The 16,100-nt window shown below is 59.0% G+C and overlaps 1 protein-coding gene across 1 annotated transcript; it reads left to right on the top strand.

The window, feature by feature from the left end:
• The first annotated feature begins 1,758 nt into the window (after positions 1-1,758).
• Positions 1,759-15,901, top strand: PLEKHG6 (pleckstrin homology domain containing, family G (with RhoGef domain) member 6). The gene is made up of 15 exons (XM_012637883.1): positions 1,759-1,963; positions 3,190-3,345; positions 4,233-4,397; positions 4,770-4,865; positions 5,122-5,172; positions 5,448-5,597; positions 6,503-6,613; positions 6,748-6,897; positions 7,066-7,203; positions 7,536-7,655; positions 7,979-8,111; positions 8,232-8,347; positions 14,043-14,188; positions 14,812-15,528; positions 15,697-15,901. Exons 1-15 carry the CDS (start codon positions 1,826-1,828, stop codon positions 15,704-15,706), a joined length of 2,397 nt encoding a protein of 798 aa, XP_012493337.1. The 5' UTR covers positions 1,759-1,825; the 3' UTR covers positions 15,707-15,901.
• Positions 15,902-16,100: the final 199 nt, after the last annotated feature.

Raw genomic sequence — 16,100 nt, 5'->3', positions numbered from 1 at the left:
GTCACTGGGTCATCGCCCTCGCCGCCCCCTGCGGCCGGCGCCGCCTCTCGCTGCCGCTCATTACCCTGGCGCCTCGCGGGGTCTGGCCGAGCGCAGGGCGCGGGTGGCGCGCGGTCCCAGCCCCGCGGCGCCGGCCGGGTGGGTGGTTGGTTCAAGTGCGGAGGGAAAGGGGAGGAGGGCACTGCGAAGTGAGCAGTCCTTGTCAGGGGTGGCGGCTGCATGGGGCAGGGGTTCCTATGTCCCCAGGGCCCCACTGAGCGGCCCGCGGCGCGCACGGCTGGGGGCGGTGCCGCCCGCGTCCCCGCCCCCTCCCGCCACCGTCCCTCCCCGCCCGGCCCAGCGCTGCCCGGTCCCGCGGGCCGCTGCGTCCCAGTCCCAGGCTGGGCAGCGCGGCCGGCATCGCCGGGGCAGCCGACGGCGACAGAGAGCCCCGCGGGCGGGGGGCGGCAGCGCGGGCGGCGGGCGCCGGGACACCTGCGGGAGGTGAGCGGCGGGAGGGCCGGGCTGACGGGGGCGGGGCGGGCAGGGGACACGGGGCCTGGGAACTGGGGCGGGGGCGGGGGAAGGCCTCGAGTCCGACTGGAGGGAGGAAGGGAAGCTGGGCCCGAGCTGAGAAGGGACCCTGGGTGGGGGATCAAGAGGGAGACAGAGCCCTCACAGGGAGGATTGTTGGGAGGGGCAGGGGAGACAATGAACGTTTTCCTCCTCTGCTCATAAATCAGAGAGAAAGTAAGGGGAGGGCTGAGCAGGGGCCTCAGCCCCCCTGGTCGGGGGACAAGCACCTGCACAGTGTTCTTGAACCCACCTCCCCTGTCCTCTCCAGACCCTGCCCACTCAGCAGGTGGGTCCTCCCTCAGGGTTTAGGGGCGAGGGATGGAGCCCGGGCCTGGCTCCGGCTCCATGGTGGTATTCTCCGAGGCTGGGAGAGACTCTTCCTCCACTTGGCTGACCTGTAAAGGCCAGTGGCCTGATATCTGTCCCCAGTCACCTCCTTGTCTGTGGCCAGGAGGAGCCAGCTAAGGGGTGAGCAAACTTTTCAGTAAAGGGCCAGACAGTAAATAGTATGGACTTTGTGGCCTGTGCATGTGTCACAACCAGCAGGAAGGCAGACATAGACAATTAGTAAATAAGCAAAGCTGTACTCCAATAAAACTGCATTTGTGAACACTGAATTTGAATATCATATAATTTTCACTTGTCCCGAAATACTGTTTTCTTTGGTTTGTTTCAACTATTTCAATATGTAAAGACCATTCTTAGCTTGCAGGTTGTACAGAAATGGGCAGCTGCCTGGGCTGTCTCCAGCCACCTGCAGTCGCCTCCCCACCCACTGCCTCCCTGCAGCTCTTCCCAGGCTGCGCGTGGACAGGGGGCAAGGGGATGTATCTAGGTAGAAGGGGAATCCTTCCACCTGGCGGTATCCAGAAAGCCAGAGACCTGTCTGTGACCCTTGCCCCCAGCTACTCTTAGAACAACAGCATCCTTTGAGGCTAGCGTAGGAGTTTGTATCCCAAATGTGCATGCATGTGAGGAAGGAGATAGATCTCCAAGGGGCTTTCTACATGGCCTGTGCCTAGACCTACTCTACCCTACCAAGTCATAGATGAGGCCACCTCCCCAACCCTCCGCCAACAAATGACCAAGCCCTTGGCCCTCTCCTCCCCTGCTCCACTCTCTTTCCCTCCTCCCTTGGTCTCCAGCCTGGTGCCACTCACTGATCAAGGCTGGTCCTCCCATTCCTTTCTCTTCTCTCTCGCGGCCTCAGGGGACTCCTCTCCTGTACATTGGAGCTATGACCCTTTGGAGGTGACCCAGGAGAGAAGGGATGCATGCCCTCAGTCCTCCAGATGAGGGCCCCCTGCATGGACTCGTGGCCTCCCGCATTAAGACTTACGGGGGCGGGCATCGAGCCCGTGCCCAGATCACTGCTGTCGGTCTCTATCCCCAAGGAGTCCCCGTGCTGGTGAGTCCAGGCTCTGCCTGAAGGTGACCCGGGTGGGGCAGGAGGGAGGATGCCCAGGCTTTGGAGTCTCTGTCCCCCTACAGGTTCATAGGCTCCCTTTTGCTGTCCCTTATCCTACTCTTCTTTCCTGGGTTGCTGGGGAGAGGAGGGCAGTGCCTGGGCCAGGCTCCTAGACAGCCGGGGCAGGAGAGGCAGAGAGCCAGGAGAAGCCAGGCCTGCAGAGGAGGTGCTGTTAGACAGGTCTGAGGCACAGAGCTGCAGGTAAGGTCACCAAACTCTGGAGCTGGCACCTCCCAGGTTCCTGCCTCTACACAGCAGGAGTTTGAGGGCTCCCTGTGACCTGCCTCCCTCTGAGTCAGAACTGAGGAAGAGCAAAGGTTCAGGGTGTCCCTACGCCCCAGGTGAAGGAGGGTGTGGGGTGCCCGCCTCAGCTCCACCCCTGGCTCCACCTGCCTGGCCCTCCTCCAGTCCCGACCAAAGAAAGGGGTGTGGCAGCCAGGGCTCCCGTCTGTCCCTCTGCCTCCAGGCTTCCCTTCAGGACAGTTCTGCTTCTGAGTGGGGGTATCCCCTGCCTCACTGGAGGAGGATTTGGCCCTTGGAGATGGGGACTCTCACAGGCCATGGGTGGGAAGGGAAACTAGGAAGTACGTGGGGTAATTCGGGCCACAGGCAAATCAAGGAATGTGACCAGGCCTGCCCTGGGAGGAGACTTCTGTGGCCTCAGCCTCTCACACGGAAGGGCAGCCACTCCCAGCTGGATAGAACACAGGCTGCACGCCCCTAGGGAGGAGGCCGCACATGTGTGTGCTCTCGTCCCCATGTGCGCGGAAGGCTGGTCACAGACAAGGAGAGCTGTGGGGACCCAGACTGCAGTGTGCCCACGTGTTGTCTGTGCAAGCCCATGACACAGAAAGCACAAGTGTGAGCAAGAGACACTGGGGATACACACACCAGAGCTCAGGCATGTGTGTGCCTGCGCTCCTGCCCCCAGGCCCACGGGCAGGCCAGGCCGCGTGCCCCTGCCCACTCAGCTTGGCTTCCCTGGCAGCAGCCGCTACCCAGGGCAGGGGCAGCCTACACCACACTGGTTTGAGGGGAGAGGGGGCCAGCCCAACTATAGATAGGGGTGGGGGCTGATGTCTAGAGCCAAGCCTGGGCCCCACTACCTGTCTGGGACTGCTGGGAAAAGGGAGGAACCCCCAGAACTTTCCCTGCTCCCCTCCCAGGATCCCAGTCGCCGATACCGCCAGCACTATGTCCCCTTTGCCAAGGGTTCTGGCCAGGCCCGAGGCCTGTCTCCCATGAGGTTGCGAGAACCAGAACCCGAGAAGAGGCATGGAGGCCATTTTGGGGTTGGCCCACCTCACTCCCCCAAACTCAAGGTAAGGGGCTCTCTCTCCTCCCACCCCCATGCACCCAGGCCCAGTAAACTGCAGGGGCTGGGGCAGGGTCGAGGAGGCTTTTGCCTGCAGCCCCTCCAAGAAGTCAGGCACGGCTCTGTCCAGAGACCCGCTTGGGGATATATGTGTACTTGGTCCATGCATTGGACCCAGTGACTTTGACTCAAGACATTTTGATAAGATGTGAAGGATAAGCTATTAATATTAAACCCTCAGCTTTTGAAAATTACCAAGTAATGTGAGAGCTGGACATGCTCCCTCCAACCCCAAGCCCCACATCATCCTGCACCCCAGCTGTGAGCCTCACCCCTCCTCTCAAGCTGCATTTGGGATGGAGGGGGGTTGGGAATATCTGTTGCCCACCTTACTTGGTATCAAAAAATTGTAAAATGTAAGCCATGCTGCTTCGTGAAAATGTCCATTTTGTGGGCAAATGTCAAAACATTGCCCGAGACCACTGGTTCCCTATGTCCTGCTCTGATCTCCACTTGAAGGTCCCTCTGAAGGCTCTGATTCTGTCCCTCCCCCACCCCATTCTGAACCAGGAGACCCCTGGAAGGTATCCTTCTGGTCAGGGAGCCCAGGTCTGATCCCTGTGTCCTGGGACTTTTCTTCAGACCAAGGTGCTTCTCCAACCAGGATCCAGCAATGCCTTCTGCCGTGTCATTCTGGCCAGCAGCCGGGGCCGATCCCTGACCCCACGCTTCTATGCCCCGACTCTAACTCGGTGCTGCCTGCCACCTCCCACCACGCACACACACACACACGCGCGTGCACACACATGCATGCACACACACAGCCCTCCGGGAGCCCTGTGGGCTGGGTACCAAGGAAGTGGCCAGGACTGATCCCCTTCTCGGCTCCCATAGGACGTCACCAAGGCCCACGAGCTGGAGGTGAGGCTGCACACGTTCAGCATGTTTGGGATGCCCCGCCTGCCCCCTGAGGACCGGCGGCGCTGGGAAATAGGAGAGGGCGGTGACAGCGGCCTGGCTATCGAGAAGTCCTGGAGGGAGCTGGTGCCTGGGCACAAGGTGGGCCTGAAGCAGTGTCTGTCCCCATGGCACTACAGACATGCAGACACACTTTCTGCCGAGGAGGAGGGAAAGGCCTCGGGAGGTCGGGTCATGGGGAAAAGCATTTGGAGACACCTTGATCTTGGTTCAGATCCTAGTTCTGCCACTTACTGGTGAGATCTTGGCCAAGACAGCCAACTCTGTGAGCCTCAGTTGCCTCATACGTAAAATGGGGCTAACACCATCTATACACTGGAGGGGTGGTTTGAGGACCGAGAGGTCACGTACATAGTACCTAGAACCTGTGACATGGATCCAGTAGCACTTAATAAATGGTACCTGCCATTCTGATCAGCGATGCCTGCTGAAGCAGCACTGTCCCCACCACAGGAGATGAGCCGGGAGCTTTGCCACCAGCAGGAAGCACTGTGGGAGCTGCTGACCACCGAGCTGATCTTCGTGAGAAAGCTCAAGATCATGACCGATGTGAGCCTCCCTCAGCCCTGCCCTGGCCCCGTCCGCAGCCATTCGCCCATCTCCGGTGCATTACCCCCAATCTCCCAGACCAGAGGGGCAGGACACCAAGAGATCTCCTGATCTCGTGACCTGCCCAGGATCTGGGGAGAGGGGTCGGCAGCACTGAAGTTGGTAGGAGGTGGGGAGTGGCGCTAAAGGGCTAGGCTGGGGTCCCAGGAGGAGGGCGGTCAGGCACTGAGACCCTCACCCCTCTCCCTGCATCTAGCTCCTAGCTGCTGGCTTGCTGAACCTGCAGCGAGTGGGACTGCTGATGGACGTGAGTGGGAGCTGGGGAGGGGAGCCTGGGGGTAAGGGTGGGGGCAGCACAGAGAGCCCTCCAGGCTGCCCCATTTCCTAAGTGCTCCTGCCCACGCTGCTCCCCTTCTGCTCTAGACCCTGAGCAGGCCGCAGGTCCCCCCATCTCCCAGTACTTGGCCTTTTGAGGCCACAGAGGTGGAGGGAAGGCCGGAGCCCCGACCCCGCCCTCCCACAGCCGGTGCTACCAGACGGGCCTGCCGAAGGTATGTTGCTAAATTCTGCTCCCTCCTCCAGGTGTCAGCTGAGACCCTGTTTGGAAATGTCCCCAGCCTGATCCGAGCCCATCGGAGCTTTTGGGAGGAGGTGCTGGGGCCCGCCCTGGAGGAGACGCGTGCCTCAGGCCAGCCTCTGGACCCCCTCAGCCTGCAAAGCGGCTTCCTTACGGTGAGGCCTGGGGCAGGCCACATCGAATGGGGCAGGACTGGGAGACCCAGAGGGGTCCTGTCTGTAGGGCGTGCCCACAGGACTTGAATCCTTGTGTGATTGGCTGGGCCTGCAGGGCGTATCCCTTACCCCAAATATCACCTCACCTCCTGCCCTCTGTCCCACAAGTTTGGCCTCTGCGTCAAAGGTCCTGTGGGCTTCTGGAGGCCATTACAAGTGGAAGTGAGCTGTCTCAGGGAAGGGCTACATCTAAGCACGTATCAACTGTAAAAGCTTAATTCTTAGAGCTCTATCAACAAACAGCTGGGTGCAAGAATGGGGCCTAAGTGAGGGGACCCTTAGGACCCTTGGGATGACTTGGGAGGTGGGTGCAAAAGGCCGCAGGGGGCATCCAGAGTGGAGAAGAGAGCTAGGAGAAAGCAAGAGAGCAGAGGGTCAGACTTGCTTCCACAATTTTACCCGGCCAGGCAAGCGTGAGCCCTGCAGGAAAATGTGGCAGTGGGTGGAGAGGTGGGGGACGGTCTCCTGTAAGCCCTTCCACAGGAGCAGGTCCTCTGGGCAAACCCTCAGGTCACCACCCCGCGCCTGGGGTGAAATGGGATCTGCAGCGTCCTGAAGACGGTCTGGCTGAATTATTGATGGTGGGAGAGTTAGCCAGAGCAGCAGCACAGTGGCCAGAGGGAGCTCAGAGGGCAGCCGTGGGTCTGTCTCGGAACCTCAGGCTCCTCCCTGGAATGCCGAGGGAGAGCCAGCTGTGAGGGCCATCAGGGAGGTAGGGCCTGGCAGGAGCTGGGCTAAGGCCTGTGCGAGGCTCTGCTGCCCTGCTCCCATGGTCTGCAGCCGGAGCCCGTATTAATGACCTTCCTCCCCTGCCTGCTCCCCGCGCCCCGTATCTGTCCCTCCAGTTTGGTCAGCGGTTCCAGCCCTACGTCCAGTACTGCCTGCGAGTGAAGCAGACGATGGCTTACGCCCGGGAGCAGCAAGACAGTAACCCTCTCTTCCACGCCTTCGTGCAGGTGGGAGGGGGGTGCCGGGGAGGGGCGGGTGCGTCTTGGCCAGCCAGGTCATCCCAATCTCCGCTGGGCCGGGTTCATCACCAGGTAGGGCAGGTGGGCCAGCAGATGCCTGAGCCCCGCTCGCCTCCCGGCAGTGGTGTGAGAAGCACAAGAGCTCGGGGAGGCAGATGCTCGGGGACTTGCTCATCAAGCCCCACCAGCGCGTCACCAAGTACCCACTGCTGCTCCAGGCCGTGCTCAAGAGGAGCCCAGGGACACAAGCCCAAGAGGCCCTGAATGCCATGGTAGGTGCCCCGGCAGGGCCAGGACCCTGGGGACTTGGGGGCTGGTGAGTGGGCACTGATCCCTGTGTGTGGGAGTGTGGCCCTGACCGGGTCGGCCTGCTGTGGTTGTCGTTGGTTGGGAAGGATGCTGAGCTGTCCCTCCTCCTTCACTCCCAACCCCCCACCTAGATTGCAGCTGTGGAGTCGTTCCTGCGACACATCAACGGGCAGGTCCGCCAGGGCGAGGAGCAGGAGAGCTTGGTGGCTGCGGCCCAGCGCATCGGGCCCTACGAGGTGCTGGAGCCGCCAAGTGAGGAGGTGGAGAAGGTGAGAGGGGGCAGAGGGAAGGGGCTCAGAAGAAGTAAGGGGCTGGGAATGCGGGTGAAAGGGAGGCCTGGGGGATGGGGGGCAGAGGCCGGAAGACTCTGTGCGGGGGTGCCACAGAAGGGATGCATCCATCATTCCTTCCTGGCGGTGAGGGTCTAAGGGACAGAGGTCGGAAGAGCAAAAAGGAGGCACTGGGATGCTTGCTCAGCCCCTGGGGGAGGACGGAGAGAGAAAGGTGGCGCTGGTGGCAGAACACAGAGCCACCCTTGGCTGGGATGTAGAGACAGCCTGCCGGCACCCTGTCTGTCCCCTCCCCTACCTGTGTCCCTCAGAACCTGCGTCCATTCTCCACCCTGGACCTGACGTCCCCCATGCTGGGGGTTGCCCCTGAGCACACCAGACAGCTGCTGCTGGAGGGACCCGTGCGAGTGAAGGAGGGCCGGGAAGGGAAGGTGAGGCGCCGTGGGCACAGTGCAGGAGGTGGGAGCCGAACTGAAGAGGGGGGAGGGGGACACAGGGGCATCAGAAACACTGGAAACGGCAGAGGAGTGCTGCGCGTGTGTTGGGAAGGGCAGGTGGTTCTGGCTGAGCTCTGGCTGCTCGTATGGCCCTGAGCCAGCCACCTCCCCGGCCTGCAAAGCAAGAGAGCACCAAACGGACACCCTTCCCGCCTAGAGCCCCAGCTCTGCGCATGCCCCCGCCTGCACGAGCCCAACCAGCCCTTCCGCCGGCCCCAGCCGACCCCATCTCTTTCTCCCATTGCCTCCCCCTGCAGCTGGACGTGTACCTGTTCCTCTTCTCTGACATGCTGCTGGTGACTAAGCCCCAGCGCAAGGCAGACAAGGCCAAGGTCATCCGGCCCCCTCTGATGCTGGAGAAGCTTGTATTCCGACCCCTGCGTGACCCTCGTAGGTCGCTCCCCGGGGAGAGCCTTCTCCTTCTCCCTGCCTCTTGGCGAGGGGAAGGAGGGGTCGGGATGGGGATCAAATAAGGCCCAGCCCTTGAAGCAGACCTTCTCCTCCACTCAGACAGCTTCCTGGTGATCCACCTCACTGAATTCCAGTGCGTGTCTAGTGCCCTCATCGTGCACTGTCCCAGCTCTACAGACCGTGCCCGGTGGCTGGATAAGACCCAGCAGGCCCAGGTATGGGAAGGCCGGCATGGGGAGGGATGGGCAGGGCCCCTGCAGTGCAGGGACAGAGCACCGGGGGGAGGGGACGGGGAGAGAGAGGCTCCGTGGATTCAGGTTTGCACTGGACCATCAGGCGTGCCCTCGGGAGGGAGATAGAAGCCGCCGCACAGGAGCTGATGTCTGAGCACCATTTGGGGGATACTTGCAAGTATGTCAGGGGGACAAGAGCGGGAGGGAAGGACATTCCCCATGGAGGAGCAGAACGTGCAAAGGCCAGAAATGTGAAACAGTTGTGCGTGTTGACAGAACCGCCACATGGCAGTTCCGTATCACTAGGGCATAAAGTACAAGGGCAGATGCAGCAGGAGAGAGGCTGGCAGGTAGGTACCACCAAATCATGCCCACCTCGGGACACCACGCTGAAGAATGTGAACTTTGTCCTACAGATGACCGAGTCACTGGAGGCGTTAGGCAGGGCAATGACATGGGCAGATCTATGTGATAAAGGCAGGAGGAGTTCAAAAGAAGAGAGAGCCAAATGGAGCTGTATCGGATACCACACACTTGTTGGCTTAAAACACAATAGAAATGAATTCTCTTGAAGTTCTGGAGGCTGGAAGTTCGAAATCAAGGTGTTGGCAGAGCCGAGCTTCCTCCCAGGCTCTGGGGAGGGTCCTTCCTTGCCTCTGCCAGCTTCTGGTGGCTCCAGCTGTTCCTTGGCATGTGGTAGCAAAACTCCAATCTCTGCCTCTGTCTCCACATGGCCTTCCTCTCTGTGTCTCTGTGTCCAAATCTCCTTCTCCTTTCTCTTATGAAGACACCAGTATTAGACTTAGAGCCCACCCTAAATCCAGGAAGACCTCATCTTGAGATCCTTAACTCAGGATTTTTGCCCATCTACAAAGACCCTTTTTTTCCAAATAAGGTCACATTGACAGGTTCCAGGGGTTAGGAGTTGGACATATCTTTTTGCGGGCCACTGTGCAGGCCACTACAGGAGCAGCATGGCCTACGAAGGGTGAAGATTTGAACTGGACTTTTAAGGATGGGAAGGACCAAGAGCAGAGGAATCAGAGGCACAGTTGGGCTGGATTTATTCTGGGGACAGTGACCACATCTGTGTGAGTCCGGAGCACAGGGTCTGTGTGCTCAAGTGGGGAGAGGCCAGGTCCCATAGGACCTCAGAGCTGCAGTGGCGCGTGGCCTACATGTTGAATAAGGCGGACAAGAGAGAGTCGCCGTGAACGCTTGAGCAGGGAATGACACGGTGAAATCAGCGTATTTTGTCTTGAACTGGGTTTTCAGGGAATCTGGTAGCCGTGCATAGGTGGGCTGGAGGAGGGAGAGATTGGTGGCAGCTTGTTGTACTAGTTTCTGTGTGAAACATTGAAGGTTTGGTACCTTAGGGAGACATCCAAAAAAAAAAGAGGGGGGAAAGAAGAAATAAAGGAGAGGGAAGAGATGGGGGTGAGACTGCGGTTAGAGCCTACACTGAATTCAGAAAAATCTGAGTTTAGGCCGGGCGCGGTGGCTCATGCCTGTAATCCTAGCACTCTGGGAGGCCGAGGCGGGCGGATTCTTTGAGCTCAGGAGTTCAAGACCAGCCTGAGCAAGAGCGAGACCCCGTCTCTACTAAAATTAGAAAGAAATTAATTGGACAACTAAAAATATATAGAAAAAATTAGCCGGGCATAGTGGCGCATGCCTGTAGTCCCAGCTACTCGGGAGGCTGAGGCAGGAAGATCGCTTGAGCCCAGGAGTTTGAAGTTGCTGTGAGCTAGGATGACGCCACGGCACTCTAGCCCAGGCAAGAGAGTGAGACTCTGTCTCAAAAAAAAAAAAAGAAAAATCTGAGTTTAGACGCCAGTCCCACCAGGTGCTGGCTGTGTGACCTTGGGTACATTATGCGGCCTCCCTCAGCTTCAGTTTCTCCGGCTGCAAAGCAGATACAAACAATAACAGCGCCTGCCCCATAGGGGAGACTCTAAGAAACCATCCCCTGCCCCATAGGGGAGACTCTAAGAAACCATCCCGACCAGGCACACAGCCCGAGCCAGCGCTCGCACGTGCTCAGGGGCTCAGCGGCGGGAGGACGGAGGGGATGAGTGGCCTCCTGAAGTCTCTGGGTGGAAGTCTGCATCGCCAAGGGGACCCCTGACAGAAAAGGAAACCTGTTGGTTTAGTCACTACTTCCTGGGAAGGGTGGGACCGGGGTAGGAATATTTCATTTTAAACAGAAGCACTGGGAAATTGAGGCAGCAGGAGACAGGCAAGTGGAGATGTCTTAGCGGCTTTGGGAACTATGGAAACAGGCCTGCAGTTCAGGTGAGAAGTAAGGATGGAAGCCGGAACCTCAAGGTCTTGTGTCTTCCAGCCCTGCAGGGCTTCAGCTTCCTTGAATACCTAAGCAGGATGGTGACAGTCCCCAGGAAGCCAAAGGTAGGGGGCGAGCAGGGGAGGCCTGTGGGTTTTGTGGAGAGGGTGGTCCCATCTGGCCTGAGCACTGCTCCCGGCTCAGTTCCTGATCCCCTCTCTGCATGGCAGAGGCCTCTCTCCACCACCCCTGCCCAAGTCTGAACACACTTTCCCCAGCCTCGACTGACTGTCAACTAACACCATCCTCGTGATTCATCGAATTTCCTGAAGGCCGGGGCTCGAGGACAAAAGCGGAAGCTAGTAGCATCAGTGTTCCTAGAGCCCATTACTGGCAGGCACCCTCAGAACTTTCTCCTCTCCCTTAGATTCCCACGACAAACCCCCACTTCACCTTCTCCCTTTAGAACCCCCAGCGGCCACTAAAAATTGCCTATGCAAAATAATTTAGCACAACCCGCCCAGCCCCAGGTGAACAGGAAAGGTCTAAAGAAATCTATAACCAAGATGTACATGGAGGCTCCCCAGCCAGTAAAACAAAGAGGCCTGCAACTTTGCAATTAGTTTTCCTGCCATTGTCTCGTACCACATGCTTAGGGGATCTTCTCTGTAGAGCCGTCAGTCATATCCACTGGGCCCCTCCATAGAGCAATCCCCAGGGTCAGACCACTGTTTTCTCCCCTTGCAGAAATGCTGCCCTGTAGATTTGTTTCTGGTGGGTCTAGCTGCCATGGGTTGCTCTTTCAGAGAAAATGAGCTTCTCTAGGGGGAAGAGACTGAATCTTGGGGAACGCCCACGTGGGTGGGCTGGGAAGAGGAAAAGGAACCACTGATGGGAACAGAAAGAGCTGTCAGAGACAGAAGCCAAGACATTAAAGCAGGCGAGTCTTCTTCGGACAGCCCAGAGTAAGAGCCAGGGTCTGAGCCGCGGGGCTGTGGCCCGTGTAATCCGCGTTCCCGGCGGGGTTACTTCCCTTCTTTGAATCTGGCCTTGTCCGGGGAATTTCAGTGCTGAGGGTAACTGCCATGCCACACAGACGGGAGGATAGTGTTGGTGAACGGCTTGGCACAACGCTCAGCACTTCATGGACACCCCACAAATGTTCGACCTTGTCATCATTGGACTGAGTGGCCGATGGTTCCTGGGCAGGGCCCAAGGCTGACTGGGGAAGGGCATAGGGTCTGTCGCTCAGGAACTCAGGGGGCACCTTCTAGAGATCAGTTTTAGTTCAGCACTGGGGAGCTCTTCGGGGAGAGCGAGTGACTCTGGGCACTGCCCCAAGGGCAGGAGGGAGAGGAGGCATTTCCTTGTCACCAAACAAAGGAAGAAGGATCCTGCCTCCCTTCCTCTTCCCAGCTTCAAGGGGGGATCGCGTTCCAGCTCAGGCACCAATTTCCTCTTCCTTTTCTGGCGTCCTCCCCCATGTGCCTCTCTCGTCTTACCCATCTGAGCTGAGAAGATTCCCCAGGGTTGCTGGAGAGGCTCTGGGGTGGCTGGGGGCACTTCAAACAGGCCCCCAGAGCACAAGGCTCCCCCAACCTCCCCGCCCCTTCCCGGGTAGGGTGGCATGTGACAAGTTTAGTGGAGATGCTGGCACTGCTGGTCCTCACAGAAAGCCCCCAGCCTTCCCGTTCTTTTCTTCCGCACACTAGCTCCGTCCTGGGCATCCCAAACACGGGGCTGCACTTGGGCCCTGGGGGGCAACAGGGCAGGGCACGTCGGCAGGACGAGCAGGCCACTCCAGCTGCTCACCCCCCTTTCTTGCTCCACACTGAGCTGGGAGATGCAGCCTAGGGAAGGGGAGTCGGGGCCTGGCCCTGGCCTGCTGGTTTCCTGCCCCCAGCTCCACCCCCTGCTCCAGCCAACAGACCACATCTTCTGAGGCTGCTGAGGACCCTCGTGCTACCACCACTCCCAAGATGAGTGACTGGAGAGCCTGGGAGGGAGAACTGATGTCATCTTCCTATCCCTGTCCGCGCACTTCCCCAGCACGTCTGCTGTCCTGACCCGGCTGCCCCAGTGTTTCTGGGAAAGTCAGGTGCCAGCAGTTGCTGGATTGTATCCGTCAAGCTGGGCAGAGGTTAAACATATCTGACTAGGACGGCCTGAGCGCCAGCCAGTCAGAATCCAGCGCCGTGCAGGGGCGGGCTGCTAGAGGTCCTCTGCTGTGCCAGGTGTCAGCCCTCTAGCTGCTAGATTACTGGGTGGGGGTGGGGGATGGCCGGGAAGTGGGGAGGCCCAGGCAGCAGCCATGTCCTGGCCAGCATGGAAGCATTTCAATACTTTAACGATGATACGGCCATAGCAGTGAGGACCGGTAACAGTGCTGCCCACAGCAGCCCCCTCTGCCTCCCCTTGCCAAGCCTCCACCTACCTCCTCTCCTCGGGTTCCACAGCCTTCTCTCCCCTCCCCAAGCTATTGTCCTTCAGGAACCCTTTACCCTGCAGGGCTGCCCTTCAAAAGCGGTGTGGTTGCTGAACTGGGACTCAAAGAGCAAGGCCCAGTCCCAGCTCTGCTTCTCTCTGCCTGTTGGAGCCTGAGCAAGTCACTTTATCGCTCTAAGTCTACTTTTCTCATCTGTAAAGCGGGCGAAGATCCACGCTTTGCACACTGCAGGGCAATGGCGTGTATTCAGTGACCACACGCATGTGAAGGTGCTTTGAAAAGCACTACTCAGATGGCACTATTTTATTCTGCTGGCACCTGCATGAAGATGTTGAGGGAGGAAAACAGACGATATAATGTGTCCTCTCCTCATCCTTCTAGGGACAGCAATCCTGTCCCTCTGAAGGACAGCAGAGTCCTCAGCCCAAGACAAAGCCTGCTCCTGCCCACCTACCTTCCTCTCCTCCCACCTTCAGGGCAGAGACCCAGGTGGTAGGAGAGGGATGCTCTTGAAGGGGCAACCTGAGGACCCAGTACGAGTCCAGAGCACTTACACCACCATCACCACCAATCCAGGAGGGCTTCCTGAAGGAGGGGGCAGAGCTGATAGAGGGTTTGCCAAGGGGGCATGAGGAGCAGGAAGAACTGTATAGGTAGGAAAAGGGGCATTCTGTTCATCCCACCCAGCCCTGACACCAGCTCTAGAGTTTGGCTCCACCAAATCCTGGCACCACCCCACTTTCTTACTGTAAGAAGTACCCCTGGGCAGTTATGTAACCTTAGAGACTCCATTTCTCAGTAGTAAAGCAGGGGTAAAAATACCTGCCTCACAGAGTTGTTGTGAAGATTAAATAAGATAATGTATGTAAGCACTTAGCATGGTGCCTAGCATACAGCAAGTGCTCAATAAATAAGAGCTCTTAATAATGAAAGTGTCCCTGCCCCAGGTCACCCTACAGAAGCTGAAAGCAGAGGAGTACGTCCAACAGAAGAGGGAGCTCCTGGCCCTCTTTCGGGACCAGGACAGGGAGTGCCCCAGCACCCGGCCCTCCACGCCTTCCCCGGAGGGCTCTCAGAGCAGCGCAGAGGGCAGGTAAGACCCACACGGACCACTCGGTCTCCCAAAGTAGGGGGCCCGCAGGCAGGGAGGAGGAGAGGAGGAACACAAAAGGCTGAGAAATGGCACTACGGTTTTTGGGAGGAATTGGCAATACGCAGAGCAACGCAGGCTGCAGGTTGGCACCAGCCATGTGAAGGGGTATGTGGGACAGGCTACAGGGCCGGCCAGCCTCGGGGAACATGTGACCTCCCTGAGGAGCAGGCTGGACAGCGAAGTGGGGTATGGCCTTGTAGAGTATCAGAGCTGCCAGGATCCAGCTAGTCCAGATCCCCAGAGTGTGAGCTGTTCATCCATGACAACACAGCTGCTCAGCAGGATGGTTAAGGAGAAAAGAAGAATCTGTCACGGGGGCTGACCTCAAGGGAGCTCAGGAACCACTCAGCAAATGCCTGCCCAGCTACCGGATACAAGGTCCTGGACCAGGTGCTGTGGATAAAATGGCTTAGAGGCAGCCTGAGCTCTTCTAGGAGCTTGCAGCATAGCCAGCCAGATGAGAACAACAATCCCAGGGCAATGGGAAGGAGATACAGGGAAGGGAGACTCCTGGACTTGAACTTGAACCTGAAGCATCTGACACTATTTGCTGTTAATCGTAGGACTTCTGTGTTTTCGGCTATCATCCCCCACCTGGTGGTGACGGAAGACACAGATGAAGACGCTCCCTCTGTACCAGATGACACCTCAGACTCTGGCTACGGCACTCTGATCCCAGGCTCCCCCAAGGGGTCGCCCTCCCCACTGAGTCGTCTACGCCAGAGGGCCCTTCGGCGGGACCCTCGCCTCACCTTCTCCACCCTGGACCTCCGAGATGTTCCTTTGCGCCCCCAACCTCCGGACCCCCAAGCTCCTCAACGCCGAAGTGTGCCCGAACTGCCCGAAGGGATCCGAAGAGGGGGGAGTCTTTCCAGGGTAGACCCACCGGCCTGGTCCGAGGAAGAAGATGGGGCCTCGGTGGGAGGGAACGTGGTGGTGGAAACCCTGCACCGGGCCCGACTTCGGGGGCAGCTCCCCCACTCTCCAGCCCACACTGACTCTGCCGGGGAAAGCCCCTGGGAGTCCTCAGGGGACGAGGAAAATGAGGGGCCTCTCTTCCTGGGACAAGGCCGCACCCCCTCCCCACACCCGCTGCGGGCCCAGGAGGTGGACATGCTCAGAGAGGACATGCTCAGAGAGATCCGCGAGGAGCTGGCCACCCAAAGGATCCAGGGGGCCCCAGAGCCCAGGGACAGCAGGCCTCGGAAGCTGACCTGGGCCCAGCTGCAGAGGATGCGGGGGCCCGACGTCGTACAGCTGGACACTCCCCTCTCCACGTCGTAAGTGCCGAAGGGACACTGGAGAAGGACGGGGTGCGAGGGAGGCTGTCTGGGGGGCGGTGTAGAAGGAGGGCTATGCCAGAGCAGGGCCCAGGCAGGGGAGGGCCCTCAGTGTCTCTCCCTCCTTGCTGTCGCCCTTTGCCTAACACCTGTGTCCTGTCTTTTCAGAGAGGTGTGAGGAACGCTGAGGACCTCCGGCTTTTCTCCCGGAGGAAATCGCCCCCTAGGAGTGCTGGTCACCACCCCCACCCCAGACTCTACCTCAAAGACCACATTTCCCACCAAGAAGCCTGGCCCAGGCACCCTGCCTCCTGCCCCAGACTTCGGGGATCAAGAACTGTAAATTTATGTAAATTTATGTACCATAGACACCCCTGAGCCCTACATAAAGTTGTGCATAAAAATGACTGCCCAGTGTGGGAGGAGGGTGGGAAGAATGAGCACCTGGGTTCCCAGGGGCCACCTCTGTCAGCTGGCGTGTTGGTGGTGGGCTGCCTGCCCTAGCGCAGGGCTCTTCCCATCCCACCGCTGCGGATCCCTGCCTCTGCCCCAGCCTCCCACCGACAGACCGC

The sequence above is a fragment of the Propithecus coquereli genome, unplaced genomic scaffold (assembly GCF_000956105.1).
Source record: "Propithecus coquereli isolate 6110/MARCELLA unplaced genomic scaffold, Pcoq_1.0 Scaffold124, whole genome shotgun sequence".
Taxonomy (NCBI): domain Eukaryota; kingdom Metazoa; phylum Chordata; class Mammalia; order Primates; family Indriidae; genus Propithecus; species Propithecus coquereli.
The sequence above is the reverse complement of the archived record's forward strand: the minus strand, read 5'-3'. Positions and strand labels throughout refer to the sequence as shown.

What these genes read in the sequence shown, in the direction of transcription:
- PLEKHG6 (XM_012637883.1), top strand. Translation starts at nt 1,826, where the DNA reads ATGCATGCCCTCAGTCCTCCAGATGAGGGCCCCCTGCATGGACTCGTG. An exon ending in GAGTGGGACTGCTGATGGAC is followed by an intron (nt 5,173 to 5,447) that starts GTGAGTGGGAGC and finishes TCCCTCCTCCAG; the next exon opens with GTGTCAGCTGAGACCCTGTT. An exon ending in CAAGTGAGGAGGTGGAGAAG is followed by an intron (nt 7,204 to 7,535) that starts GTGAGAGGGGGC and finishes TGTGTCCCTCAG; the next exon opens with AACCTGCGTCCATTCTCCAC.